The 12,154-nt window shown below is 39.0% G+C and overlaps 1 protein-coding gene across 2 annotated transcripts in view; it reads left to right on the plus strand.

Annotated features, from left to right (window-relative positions):
• LOC124622265 (FAST kinase domain-containing protein 1, mitochondrial) overlaps positions 1-12,154 on the plus strand; it is a 48,207-nt gene that overhangs the window by 6,681 nt on the left and 29,372 nt on the right. For both annotated transcript variants that reach the window (XR_006980610.1, XM_047147927.1), the window contains exons 2-4: positions 2,466-2,752; positions 10,739-11,106; positions 11,182-11,664. Coding sequence is in view for 1 of the 2 variants with exons in the window: in XM_047147927.1 (XP_047003883.1) it covers positions 2,466-2,752; positions 10,739-11,106; positions 11,182-11,664 (1,138 nt within the window). In the remaining variant the exon portion in view is untranslated. The remainder of the gene's footprint in view (positions 1-2,465; positions 2,753-10,738; positions 11,107-11,181; positions 11,665-12,154) is intronic.

Genomic DNA, 12,154 nt, shown 5'->3' on the forward strand with positions numbered 1-12,154 from the left:
GTTCTAGGCAAAATTTATGAATGTCTATGTTCTTAAATTTATGACAGTTCCTAATGAATGTGGCAACTCCTTCTTTCTCCATTCCTGATCTACAAAAATGAGATGCTAACCTAAACCCTGTAACTCTTAAAAGTTCTATACCAGTGGTCACATGATGTTCAGAGAGGCAGATTATGTCAGCTGGGTTTGAAGACTCTAATTCATCTATGCAGATAGTTAATTCATTAATTTTATTTCTCAGTCCTCGAATAATTTGATGCAATAAAGATAGCTGATCTTTCACATTGACTGAGTTAAAATTTGGTAGAGTTATAATATCTGCTGACTGTTGAAAATTCTTAACCAATAGCTGTTTATGCTGATGTAATAAGCTGGAATTATGTTTTTTGATTTCTTTCTCAAACTTAAGGTTTGTCTCAGTTCCAACCTCTCTTAAAATTTGCTTTCTTTCTGTTCTCCCTACCCTAAAAAAGGGCCTTTTCTGAACCCTATAACCACTGGTATTTTACCACTCATGACAGTGCCTCCCCCCTTTAACTTTCCTGCTATTTCCCCAGTCAATTTACCCTTCCCCTTCCTGTTGAGGTGAGGGCCATGCCTAGTATAATCCCACTTTCTGAGAGAATCAACAGGAACCACACCAATGTGTGACCCTGTACCCGACATAAGCAGCCGTTCCAGCTCAAAATTGACTCTCTTGACAGAAGAGTTCAAATGAGGTCAGTCATGGCGCCCAAGAACAGATACAAACTCAACACTAGTATGCTTCGACGCTGATGCAATTTTCGCCAGGTCACACTCTATACTGTACCCGGATCTCTGTCAATACTGTTACCTGCCCCACCCACTATAACCACGGTGTGATCCTAAATCCTCTATCACCTGCTCCAGACCAGCACTAGGTTTAAAAAAATTGGTGACCTGGTATTCTGATCCTAGTTCATCCTGCAAAAGTTGGCCAACACCTCTTCCATGGGAACTACCTAACAACAACACTTTCTTTCTCTTTACTGATATCCTTACATTCTTACTTTTCAATTTGCTGCTGAAAGTTTGTTGTGCCCTGTCTACACCTGCAACTGCTTGAGGCTCACCAGCTTCTAACTGAAGCAACAGGTCAAATCTATTTTCCACATTCACCATGAAGCTATCAGACAAAGTTCTAGGCCTGTTCCTCCTGTTGCCACTTCCCACCTCTCTTTACCCTTCTCCCTCCTTAACCTCTCAAGATCTCCCCTGGCCTTGTCTAACTCTGCCTGAAGGGCGGCAGTTTTCCCCTCCTGTTCTAGTATCATCCTATCTCTACTACAAAACCTACAAAACCACTGATGAGTCTCATTTACTTCCCCTTTCCCACGCCACTACAGTCACCCACATGGAAAAAACTACAGCACCCATCACACCAAATCCCCGACCTAACAATTCTACGGCAAGTCAAGCACTTTTCACTCATGATAAACGTAATGGTTTATTAAGAATAAGTCAGTTAAATTACAGATAAACATGAAAATTCAGTTACACAAATTTGGCCTATATGCAACTTTGTGTAAACAAAAACAAAAGTACAAGGTTTCTGAAACAACAACTTAAACTTTCCGCTACTTTCCGGAAATGCTACTTAAATAATGAAGAGGTACGCTAATTTAAATTGTTGCAGAGAGCAAGGAACACCTAAACGAAATTCTATAGATTTGCTGCAGCAGAACGTAAACAGAAAATATGACTGTACGGTCTTTTCGCGTTTTCTGCTTTATTACGTAAAGAAAAATGAAACTTTTAATGGTACACTTAAAAGACACATTAATACACCTATTTACCACGTAATCAGTACTAATCTATATGTTTTATAATCTAAAATGACTTATCTTTACAAGAACACCAAAACTCGCGCTAGTCACCTGGCTGCAGGGCTGCCAGGGCTGGCAATGGAAGATCCTTATGCAGCAATCAGAACGTAAGACAGCGAGAGTAGCATGATGCAATATGGATATAAGTACTAACAAACACAATCGAATAAAATAGTTATTAGTTATCATTTTACAACTGTTAACAACGTGTATTTGCCAGCAGATAACCTAAAAATAGTCATAGAGCTGAAACAGGCCTATTGCTACTATAGCAATAAAACATCAGTTACGGTAGCATTCTGGTTCAATACTATTATAAGATTTTTATGCTTGTGATGCCCAACTGGATTGCATCCAGCAGAAATTTGTTAACATTCAAAGAGAAATAATGCTACTTTTGGTAAGGCTTCATTATTCTTTTTACATCTATCAGTTGTGTTATATACCCATAGTAATCACAGAATGGAAACATCCTGTCATTAATGTTAAGAAAGTGTAATGTGTGGTTAATGTGGAGTTCTTCCAGTAGAACAAAAGCTTATAGTAATGTAAAGTTCTATATATTTTGCTGAATTTTCCAACTCCTTTGGTAAATTAGAACAATTACTTTTTCCCCAGATAGATGTGAAAATATACAAGACTTCCACTTAATAACAGTGTGCATGAAAAATGCACATGCTCTGCTGAACTGGTCTTTTATAAAATTATACAAGGAAATAGCTGAGGGACTCGTGTCAAGAGGAGAAATGACAGCTCAGGGGACAAGGACAATTCTTAAGGCTGCTGTATTTCTCAGTCTTCCACAATGGTCACAAAAAAATGCTTCAACAATAAAGATTCTGTTGTTGTCTTTGAAGGGAAAAGTCTCAGAACTAACTCCAGAGGAGTTGTTTATGCTGCATAAGGTAATTTCTGCATGTTTATAAATTTTTGATCACTTCTTCAGGAGAAAGAGTTAGTTTTTAAGCTCTTATATACCATTCATTGTTGTTGCCATTGGGTATTAAGCCTCAGTTCCCATTATAACTCTATTTCAAATAATGCTCTTTAGCTAATTTAATAAAAATAATTTGCAGATAGATGAAAAGTGGATACTTAAAAATCACCAAAATAGGTCCAGTTAGAGAACAGTTAGTAGGCTCTCATAAAGTTAATTGTAACAGGAATTCAGTTGTAACAGTTTTCTTCTTCTACATAGTCATCTATACTCAGCAAACCACTGTGAAGTGCATGACAGAGGGTATTTCTCATTGCACCATTTATTAGGGATCCTCCTTTTCCACTTGCGAATGGAGCGTGGGAAGAATGATGCTGTGTGCACGCTGTAATTAGTCTAGTCTTAAATGAAATGATAATTAAATCGACACCCTAGCTGCAAACAGGTGTTCATATACATCATTGGGGACATGTTGAAAATGTGTGCCCCGACCGGGACTCGAACCCAGGATCTCCTGCTTACGTGGCAAACGATCTATCCATCTGAGCCACTGAGGACAGAGAGGATAGTGCACGTGCAGGGACTGCTCCCCATGAGACCCACATTCCCAACATGTCCACACCACTACATTCATAGCGCGCCTAATAGATGTTTGCCCGTAACACTCATTACTCTTGGCAGATTAATCTACCAAGTCCAGTACAAGTGTGGGGCATAGTGTGTACGTTCGCACAAGAAGGTCAATGGCCGGGTAGCCATGTAAGCAAGAGATCCCGGGTTCAAGTCCTGGTCGGGTCACACATTTTCAAAATGTCCCCAATGATGTATATCATCACAAGTGTGGGGCATAAGTGTGTACGTTCGCACAAGAAGGTCAATGGCCGGGTAGCCATGTAAGCAAGAAATCCCGGGTTCAAGTCCCGGTCGGGGCACACATTTACAAAATGTCCCCAATGATGTATATCAACACCTGTTTGCAACTAGGGCGCCGATTTAATTATCATTTCATTCTAGAGAAGCTGCACGGTCATCAATGGTATCTGTTCTTTCGGGAACAGATACTACCTTCATATATAGTTAAAATATGGCTATCCGGCTATTGACCTCCTTGTGCGAATGCACACACTATGCCCCAACTCGTACGGGATTTGGAATATTAATATGCCACGAGTAATGAGTGTTATAAGCAAACATCTATTAGGCGCACCATGAATGTAGTGGTGTGGGCATGTTGGGAATGTGGGCCTCCTGGGGAGCGTGCAAGGGATAAGTCCCTGCAGACGCACCATCCTTTGTGCCCTTGGTGGCTCAGATGGATAGAGTGTCTGCCATGTAAGCAGGAGATCCCGAGTTAGTCCCGGTTGGGGCACACATTTTCAGCATGTCCCCAATGATGTATATCAATGCCTGTTTGCAGCTACGGTGTCGATTTAATTATTATTTCATTCTACACGGTCGTCAATGGTATCTGTTCTTTTGGGAACAGATACTGCCTTCATGTATAGTAGTCTAATCTTGGCGTAGCAATCCGTATATGATGATAAGTATGGGGGTTGTTGTATATTATAAGATTCCTGATTTAAAACTGGTTCTGGAAACATTGTAAGTATACTTTCGTTGCATATTTTGCTTCTATCTCAAAGCATACACTAACTCTGTTGTATGTATTCAGTTTCCCCTGTTAGTACTAAATGGTACAGATGCCACATATTCAAGCGATACAGGTGCCACATATTCAAGGAATATTCAAAGATCAAAAGTGTTTTTTGAGCAGTATACTATGTAGACTGATTGTATTTTTCCTTCCTTCACAACTGTGAAACACATCTCATAGCTCTTCAGGTATGCATTGTACAGGCCATGTTCACTAGACTTTTTTTGCTTCAAATGAATTTTTGTGTCATCAGTCATCTGACTGGTTTGATGTGGCTCGCCGTGAATTCCTCTCCTGTGCCAACCTCTTCATCGCAGCATAGCAATTGAAACTTCTGTCCTTGATTATTTGCTGAATGTATTTCAATCTCCGTCTTCCCTTACAGTTTATACCTTCCATAGTTCCCTCTAGTACCATGAAGTGTTTCCTTGAAGTCTTCAAGTGTTCTATCATACTGTGCTTTTCTCTTGCCAGTGTATTCCATATAATCATTTCCTCGCAGCTTCTGTGGAGAACTTCCTCATTCCTTACCTTATCAGTCCACCCAATTTTCAACATATTTCTGTAGCACCACACCTCAAATGCTTCTATTCCTTTCTGTTCGGGTCTTCCCACAGTCCAAATCTCTCTGCCACACGATGCTGTGCTCCAAACATTCATTCACAGAAATCTTCCTCAAATTAAGACCTTTGTTCAGTACTAGTAGATTTCTGTTGGCCAGGAATGACCTTTTTACCAATGCTGATGTGCTTTTTATGACCTTGCTCCATCCGTCATGGGTTATTTTGCTGTCTAGGTAGCAGAATCCCTTAACTTCATGTACTTTATGATCGCCAATTATAATGTTAAGTTTCTCGCTATTTTCGTTTCTGCTAATCCTCAAAACTTCTGTCTTTCTTCGATTTATTCTTAGTTCATATTCTATACTCATTAGGCTATTCATTCCATTCAGCAGATCTTGTAATTCTTCTTCACTTTCACTGAGAACAGCAATGTCATTAGCAAATTTTACCATTGGTATCCTTTCACCTCGAATTTTAATTTTGTTCTTGAATCTTCCTTTTATTTCCATCATTGCTTTTTCAGTCTATAGTTTGAACAGTATGGGCAAAAGACTACATCCCTGTCTTACACCCTTTCTAATTTTAGCACTATATTCTTGGTCTTCCACTCTTATTGTTCCGTATCCATTCTTGTACATATCGTATATTACCCGCCTTTCTCAGGATTTTGAACATCTTGCATCATTTGAAATTGTCGAACACTTTCTCCAGATCAACAAATCCTACGAACATGTCTTGTTTTGTCTTCATTCTTGCTTCCAATATCAAGTACAATATCAGAACTGCCTCTCTGGAACCTTTACCTTTCCTAAAGCCAAACTGGTCATCATCTAACACATCCTCCATTTTCTTTTCCTTTCTTCTGTATATTATTCTTGTCGGCAACTTGGATGTAGGAGCTGTTAAGTTGATTGTGCATTTGTCAGCTCTTGTAACCTTGTGAATTATATGGATGACATTTTTCCTAAAGTCTGATTGGTATATCGCCAGGCTCATACATTCTGCATACCAAAATGAATAGTTGTTTCTTCCCCTAAGGATTTTAGAAATTCTGATGGAATGCTTTGTGTCCTCAATGGCTCAGTCGGATAGAGCATTTGCCATGTAAAGCAGGAGATCTTGGGTTCGAGTCCTGGTTGGGGCACATATTTTCAACTGTCCCCATTGATATTTATTAACACCTGTAAGCAGCTTCAAAAGGCCTGGATTTCAATGTAATTTCATTCTTTGATAGCTGCAAGATCACCAATGACATCAGTTCTTTTGTTTCGACATCATATTGATATAAAAAGGGTATTGTCAGGAATGCCTCAGGGAAGCATGATAGAACCACTTTTGTTCACTGTATACACAAATGATCTAATGGATAAGGTGAACATCAGTCTGTGGCTGTTTACTGATGACACTGTGTTTGTGGCACTCATTGTTGAGCGGTTGTGGGAGGTTACAGGATAACTTAGACAGATATTCAGTTTGGTGTGATGGATGGCAGCATGCTGTAAATGTAGAAAACTGGAAGTTAATACAGATGTGTTGGAAAAACAATGTTGTAAAGTTTGAACACAGTCACGTTGATTAAATATCTAGCTGTACTGTTACAAGGTGATGTGAAATGGAATGAACAAGGAAGGCAAGGTAAGTCAGATGGTCGACTTTGGTTTATGGGGAAAGTTTTAGGAAAATGTTCCTCATCTACAAAAGCAACCACATATAGAACATTCATGCAACGCGTTCTGGAGCACTATTCAAGTGTTTGGGATCCCTACCGGGTTAGATTAAAGGAAGACATCAAAGCAGTTGACAGGGATGCTGCTACATTTGTTAGTGGTAGTGTCAGTTAACATGTGAATGTTAAGGAGATGATTTGCAAACTTAAATGGAAATTGCTGGAGGGAAGGCAACATTATTTTCATGAAATACTGTTGAGAAAATTTAGAGAACAGACATTTGTAGCTGACTGCAGAATGATTTTACTGCCAGCAACATACATTTTGCATAAAGACTGTGAAGACAAGATGAGAGACTTTAGACTTTTTTTTGTACTCTGTTTGCAAGTGGAATAGGAGAGAAAGTGACTAATAGCGGCACATGGTACTTTCCGCCACACACCAAACGTTAGCATACAGAATATTTGTGTGGATGTAGAGAAATTCACAAAGCCTCTTGAAATCAGTCTTTACTGAAGTGTACCCCATTGTCTTGCAACTACGCCTCACTATTAAGTGTAGGAAGGATGTGGTAAAATGTAGAGATATTATGTGAACAGATTATGCAGAGCTTCAGGAGGATTGGGTGGTTGAGGGGTTGTTGCAGTGTGAAATACAATGTGATGTGTGAATAGTACTGTAGAAGAAACGCATACATTTGACCCACTAGCTTTTACAGGTCTATTAAATATGACTTTCTTAGGCTTGAACCCCACAAGGTGTTACAAGCAATGGAAATTCGGGTACCAAAGGACAGGGTTGGAAAAGGAGCTACAGTATAGCCACTCTTGCTAAAGGAACAACAAGTACTTCTCCCAATCTCTGTTTCTGTAATTGTTCAGTTTATCACCAAGTGTGAAGCAGAAAATGTTTAACCTGCCTGGAAGAGCCAAAAATCCAAATGAAATGAAGTGGTGCAGTGATTAAGACATAGCATTCACTTTCAGGCAGAGGGAGCTTCAGATCACAATCTAGAATTAGGTTTCCCATGGCTTCCATAAATCTATTAAGTGAATTCTGGAGTGTTTATGAACTTACTGTCATGTTTTGATTTTCTGGATTCTTGCAATTAATAAACACTCATAACAACTTCTTGTTCGTACTAGACATAAATAATTAAATCTCTGACCCTGTTGCATCCAAGCTTGTGCTTCATCCCTAAAGACCTCATTGATTTGGACAACTTGAACTCTAAATCTTCCTTCTCTGAAAATCCAAGAACTGGAGGTGACTAAATAGATATTATTTTTATTTTTCATCAGTATATTGACTGGTTTGATGCAGCCTTCCATGAATTTATCTCCTGTGACAGCCTCTTCATCCAAGAGTAGCACTTCCATCCAGTGTCCTCAATTATTTGTATACTGTGGGAGGAAAGGCATACAAGTCTCCTTGGCCCTTACAATTCCAACCTCTTTCGTAATATTGCTGGAGAAGAACATCAGAAATCAACACACACTTGAACTCTGGATCCTGAGTTAACAAAGTGTTTGTGCTAGTGCAAATAAAGTTCCACATGAGCCTGCTGATAACTCCAAAGTGATTTCCTGTGATCAGAGAAGTCTCAGCCCGTGACATGTGAACACCTTTGGAAGGGAAACCACTTAAATGTACCTGTACCTCAGCCTAAATTGTCTCCATTGAACTGGAAAGACAAGTAGGCGAGGGGAAATAATGAAATGGCAAGAAAACAGTGAAAACAATCACATCATAACTAAGACACCTGTTACACAAAATGATGAAGAATGTAATGGATTTTGAGGTTTCTGGAATGGGCTCTTTGGCTCTAAGTACAAAAGAGGGAGTCAGAAACCTCTGCGATAGATAAATGACTCCTTTACTACAATGAGTTCAGTTCACATGTGGAGAAATTGAAGCTTTTACCATGTAAAAGAGCCTTTTACTTGTGTCAACAGCAGACATATTGATGCCCTTATGTCGAAGCAATACTCACTCCACTGAAAGAATACTGCCAGGCAGCATGATATTACATGTGAATGATACAGACCATTTCTGTCCCTTTTCCAGTAGCTGTTCAACCAGGCACTGAAATCGTGCACATTATCTGTAATGTTATACTATGTACATTAATTTGCGACCTCAAAAAGCCTTCTTCAAAGACATTTTCCATGACACTCTTTAACCATTCATACTTGTAGGAGATTTCAATGTACTGTGTAGTTCTTTGTCAGATTATCCAATCATTCAAATTTTTTAGGGTCTTTTGTGTCAGAAAAGCTATGACTTCTAAATAAGGATGATAATACTTGCTTTAGTTATGCAGTGATACCAATCTCTGTTGTTAACCTTTCGTTCTTCTCTCCTGCTATTGCAGGTATTGCTCTGTTTGAAGCAGTTAATGATTTGCATTCAAGTGACCATCTCTGTATCTAAATCCACTTCTCTGCTAGAACAGTTCCCATAAGCAAGCCTCCATGATGAATATTCAGTAGAGCAAGACAGATGCTGTGCAGTCAACTTATAAGTTTTGAACCTCAGAACAATACACAGTGTTATGAGGTTAACATTATGTGTGACCCATTGTCCCTCCAGTGTATATCTCAGAAAGTTTTTATAGTGGCTTAAGAGGCAGCTTGCACACAGCGTAATGTTGGGTACTCTTGAAAGATATGGGAAGCATTTAGGAGGATTACTAGCAAACAAGGCTAGTCTCCAGTTTCTACTGTATTGAGCTATGTGTTGTCTCCAAACCAAATATTTAGATATTGTCCTGGCAGTGATAATGTATACCGCTTTGGTAAATGCTTCTGAAGGGAACTGAGTTCCTCCATCCCTTAGGCTTTAATGGAGTGGAGCAACTGGAACTTCAATCCAACACTGCTGAAGAATTGCTCCTCCTATGTGAAATCTGGATTTTGCAATGTCAGGGGACCATGTACACTACAAAAAATGACAGTCAGATCCATTACAGCATGGTATGGAGTGTTAACAAGAAGATGAAAGACATACTCCTAGCTGCTTTGGATGAAATCTGGCAGACTGGAGTCTTTCCTGACTCATGGAGTGAAGCAGCCTTGTTTGCCAACCTGGAGCTATTATTACTAAATAGCTATCATAGAATAGACACTTCATGAGGTGTGTGGCAAAGATTCTGGAATGCATGGCTAACAAACGTATGAGCTGGGACCTAGAATCCAGCAAACTACTGTTTTGTTTCCACTGTGGGATCAGGAGATATTGTTCAATCCTCAACAACCTTTCACTGGCTTGACATATGGCACAACAATATTCTCAATTCACACAGCTTTGTTCCTCCATCTTGCTCATGTTGCCAACAGAAGAAATGGAATCCGTGTTGCCCCCCCCCCCCTCCCCCCTTTATTCAAAGAGTAAAATTGATACGTGGAGTTAATGAATGGCCATGTGTGACTCTGCCTACTGCGGGTAGGATTAGGAAATTTTCGTGGACAAAACATTCAGGAAACGAGGTTGTACCTCCCTTACTTGCCTTTTCATTCACTAAACATTTAATATTTGAATTAATCACTTTTTTTTTTTTTTTTTTTTTTTTTTTTTTTTTTTTTTTTTTTTTTTAATTTGCTATGTAACAGAAATTTCATAGGATTCCACCCCACCTGCCCCCGCAGTTGCTCTTCTAATTTCAAATATATAAGATTCACAACAATTGCATTGAAAAGAACTTCTGTAATTTCTTTGTGTTCATTATTTATGCTTTACTTTTATTCCGTTCCTTTTACGAGCAGAATTAATTGTGTGTCTGTGATAAGTAACCTACACTTGTAAATACAATGTTAAATTTTCCACAGATGAAATAATTGCAAACAATCAGAGAATGTCATAGAGTACACTCATATCTGCTTCAGTGTTCTGTGTTCATGAAGAAAAAGTATTTGTGTGCCTCAGATATGTCAGTCTGTTTCCTTATTTAAACATTGTTCCTGTTGATGAGATGACCACGGTTTTGGAACTACATTTTTGCACTTACTGTGTGTTTATTTCCCATCACATGGCATCTTTAAGAACAAACTCCAATGCATCATCTTCCTCAGGTTTTTGTCAGTCATCTGGAGCCTGCTGATCTCTTGGAAGAAATAAAATCATGTGCGAATAAGTTTCTTTCAAGAATAAGTAATGATGACAGCAGGTCTGCAGCAACATTGGAAGCAACTGCAAAACTTCTTTCTTGTGTGGTTCCCTTTTCACCACCATCAAAGAAAAATGTTTTTGAAGAACTGGCAAGGCAGCATATTCAAGATAGCGTCTTCTCATCTTCTCTCCCAACAGTTTTCAAATTGATGTGGCACCTGAAAACACATGACACACGTCTGTGTGATGCCTTTTGGAATAAAATGCTCCAAGATTTAGAAAACTCTGAAGCAGAAAGGGAAGGCTCCCAGTTGCTGAGAACTGCATATAGGTATTTATATATTTGAATGTTACCTGAAATTTTTTGTGTGTAAGTGAATGCTATCATTGTGTCTTTATTTTGCAGGTACATACATTTCAGTAACAGTCTTGGTGGAAAGTATAGGCATTTTGAGTTTGAAAGAAGCTTGCTTCAGTGGCTACTGCATGAAATGGAAAATGGTCTGTCTGGTATAATTCCATCAAAATTCGCAATGATAGCAGCATTTTTGTTAGCTTTTGGAAACACTTTCCAAGGAGAAGTTATTGATGAGCTTTTTATTGCAAGAGTAGTTGACAGATTGGTTGAAATGGCACCACAGTTTACTTCAGTTGACTGCTTGAATATATCTAGAGGATTTCAACGTGGAGTGGAAATGTGTTATAAGAAGGGTGCTCATAAAATTTTGTTAACTCAGTATGCAAAAGTTAATTCTGTACTTAATACTTGTGCTCAGAGGCATTTGAGTGAGAAAAACTTGGACATTGTAACTATTAATGTGATAGGAAGAGCATTTGTTAATCCCAGAAGCAGCTCGCAGACTGATATTTTTGAACACATCATTGATGGGTATGTTTTCAGTTTATTATTGAGCTGCTACCATTCACAACATAGAAATAAAATTTAAGATTTAGTGGCTTTTCATTATTGTACTTCATTCACATTCAGAAAAATTGTTATGTATAAGGGACTATTAAAAATTTCAGTTCATAGTACAGCCCAGAATCAATGAGCCAATCAGGCACAATCACAATGAGCACTGACGCAATTATCCCACCGACACACCAGGTTGAAGGTACCTGTTTGAGAAAACAGTGTGTCCTGCTGCAGGAAGAAGTCTGTAACTGCCTGCTGCACATGCCTATCTGCCAGGAATCGTCAGCCTAAGTGCTTTTTTACCAGACCAAAGGCATGATAATCACTTGAGGAAAGATCAGGACTATAGGGTGGTTGCTCGAGTCTCTTCCACTTGAGTTGGCATAACTTGTATCTACAACATTTGCGATACGGGGACGTGCATTATCACGAAGCAACCAGCAAGGAACTTGGTGCATCATTC

The sequence above is a fragment of the Schistocerca americana genome, chromosome 7 (genome assembly GCF_021461395.2).
Source record: "Schistocerca americana isolate TAMUIC-IGC-003095 chromosome 7, iqSchAmer2.1, whole genome shotgun sequence".
In the NCBI taxonomy this organism is placed as follows: Eukaryota; Metazoa; Arthropoda; class Insecta; order Orthoptera; family Acrididae; genus Schistocerca; species Schistocerca americana.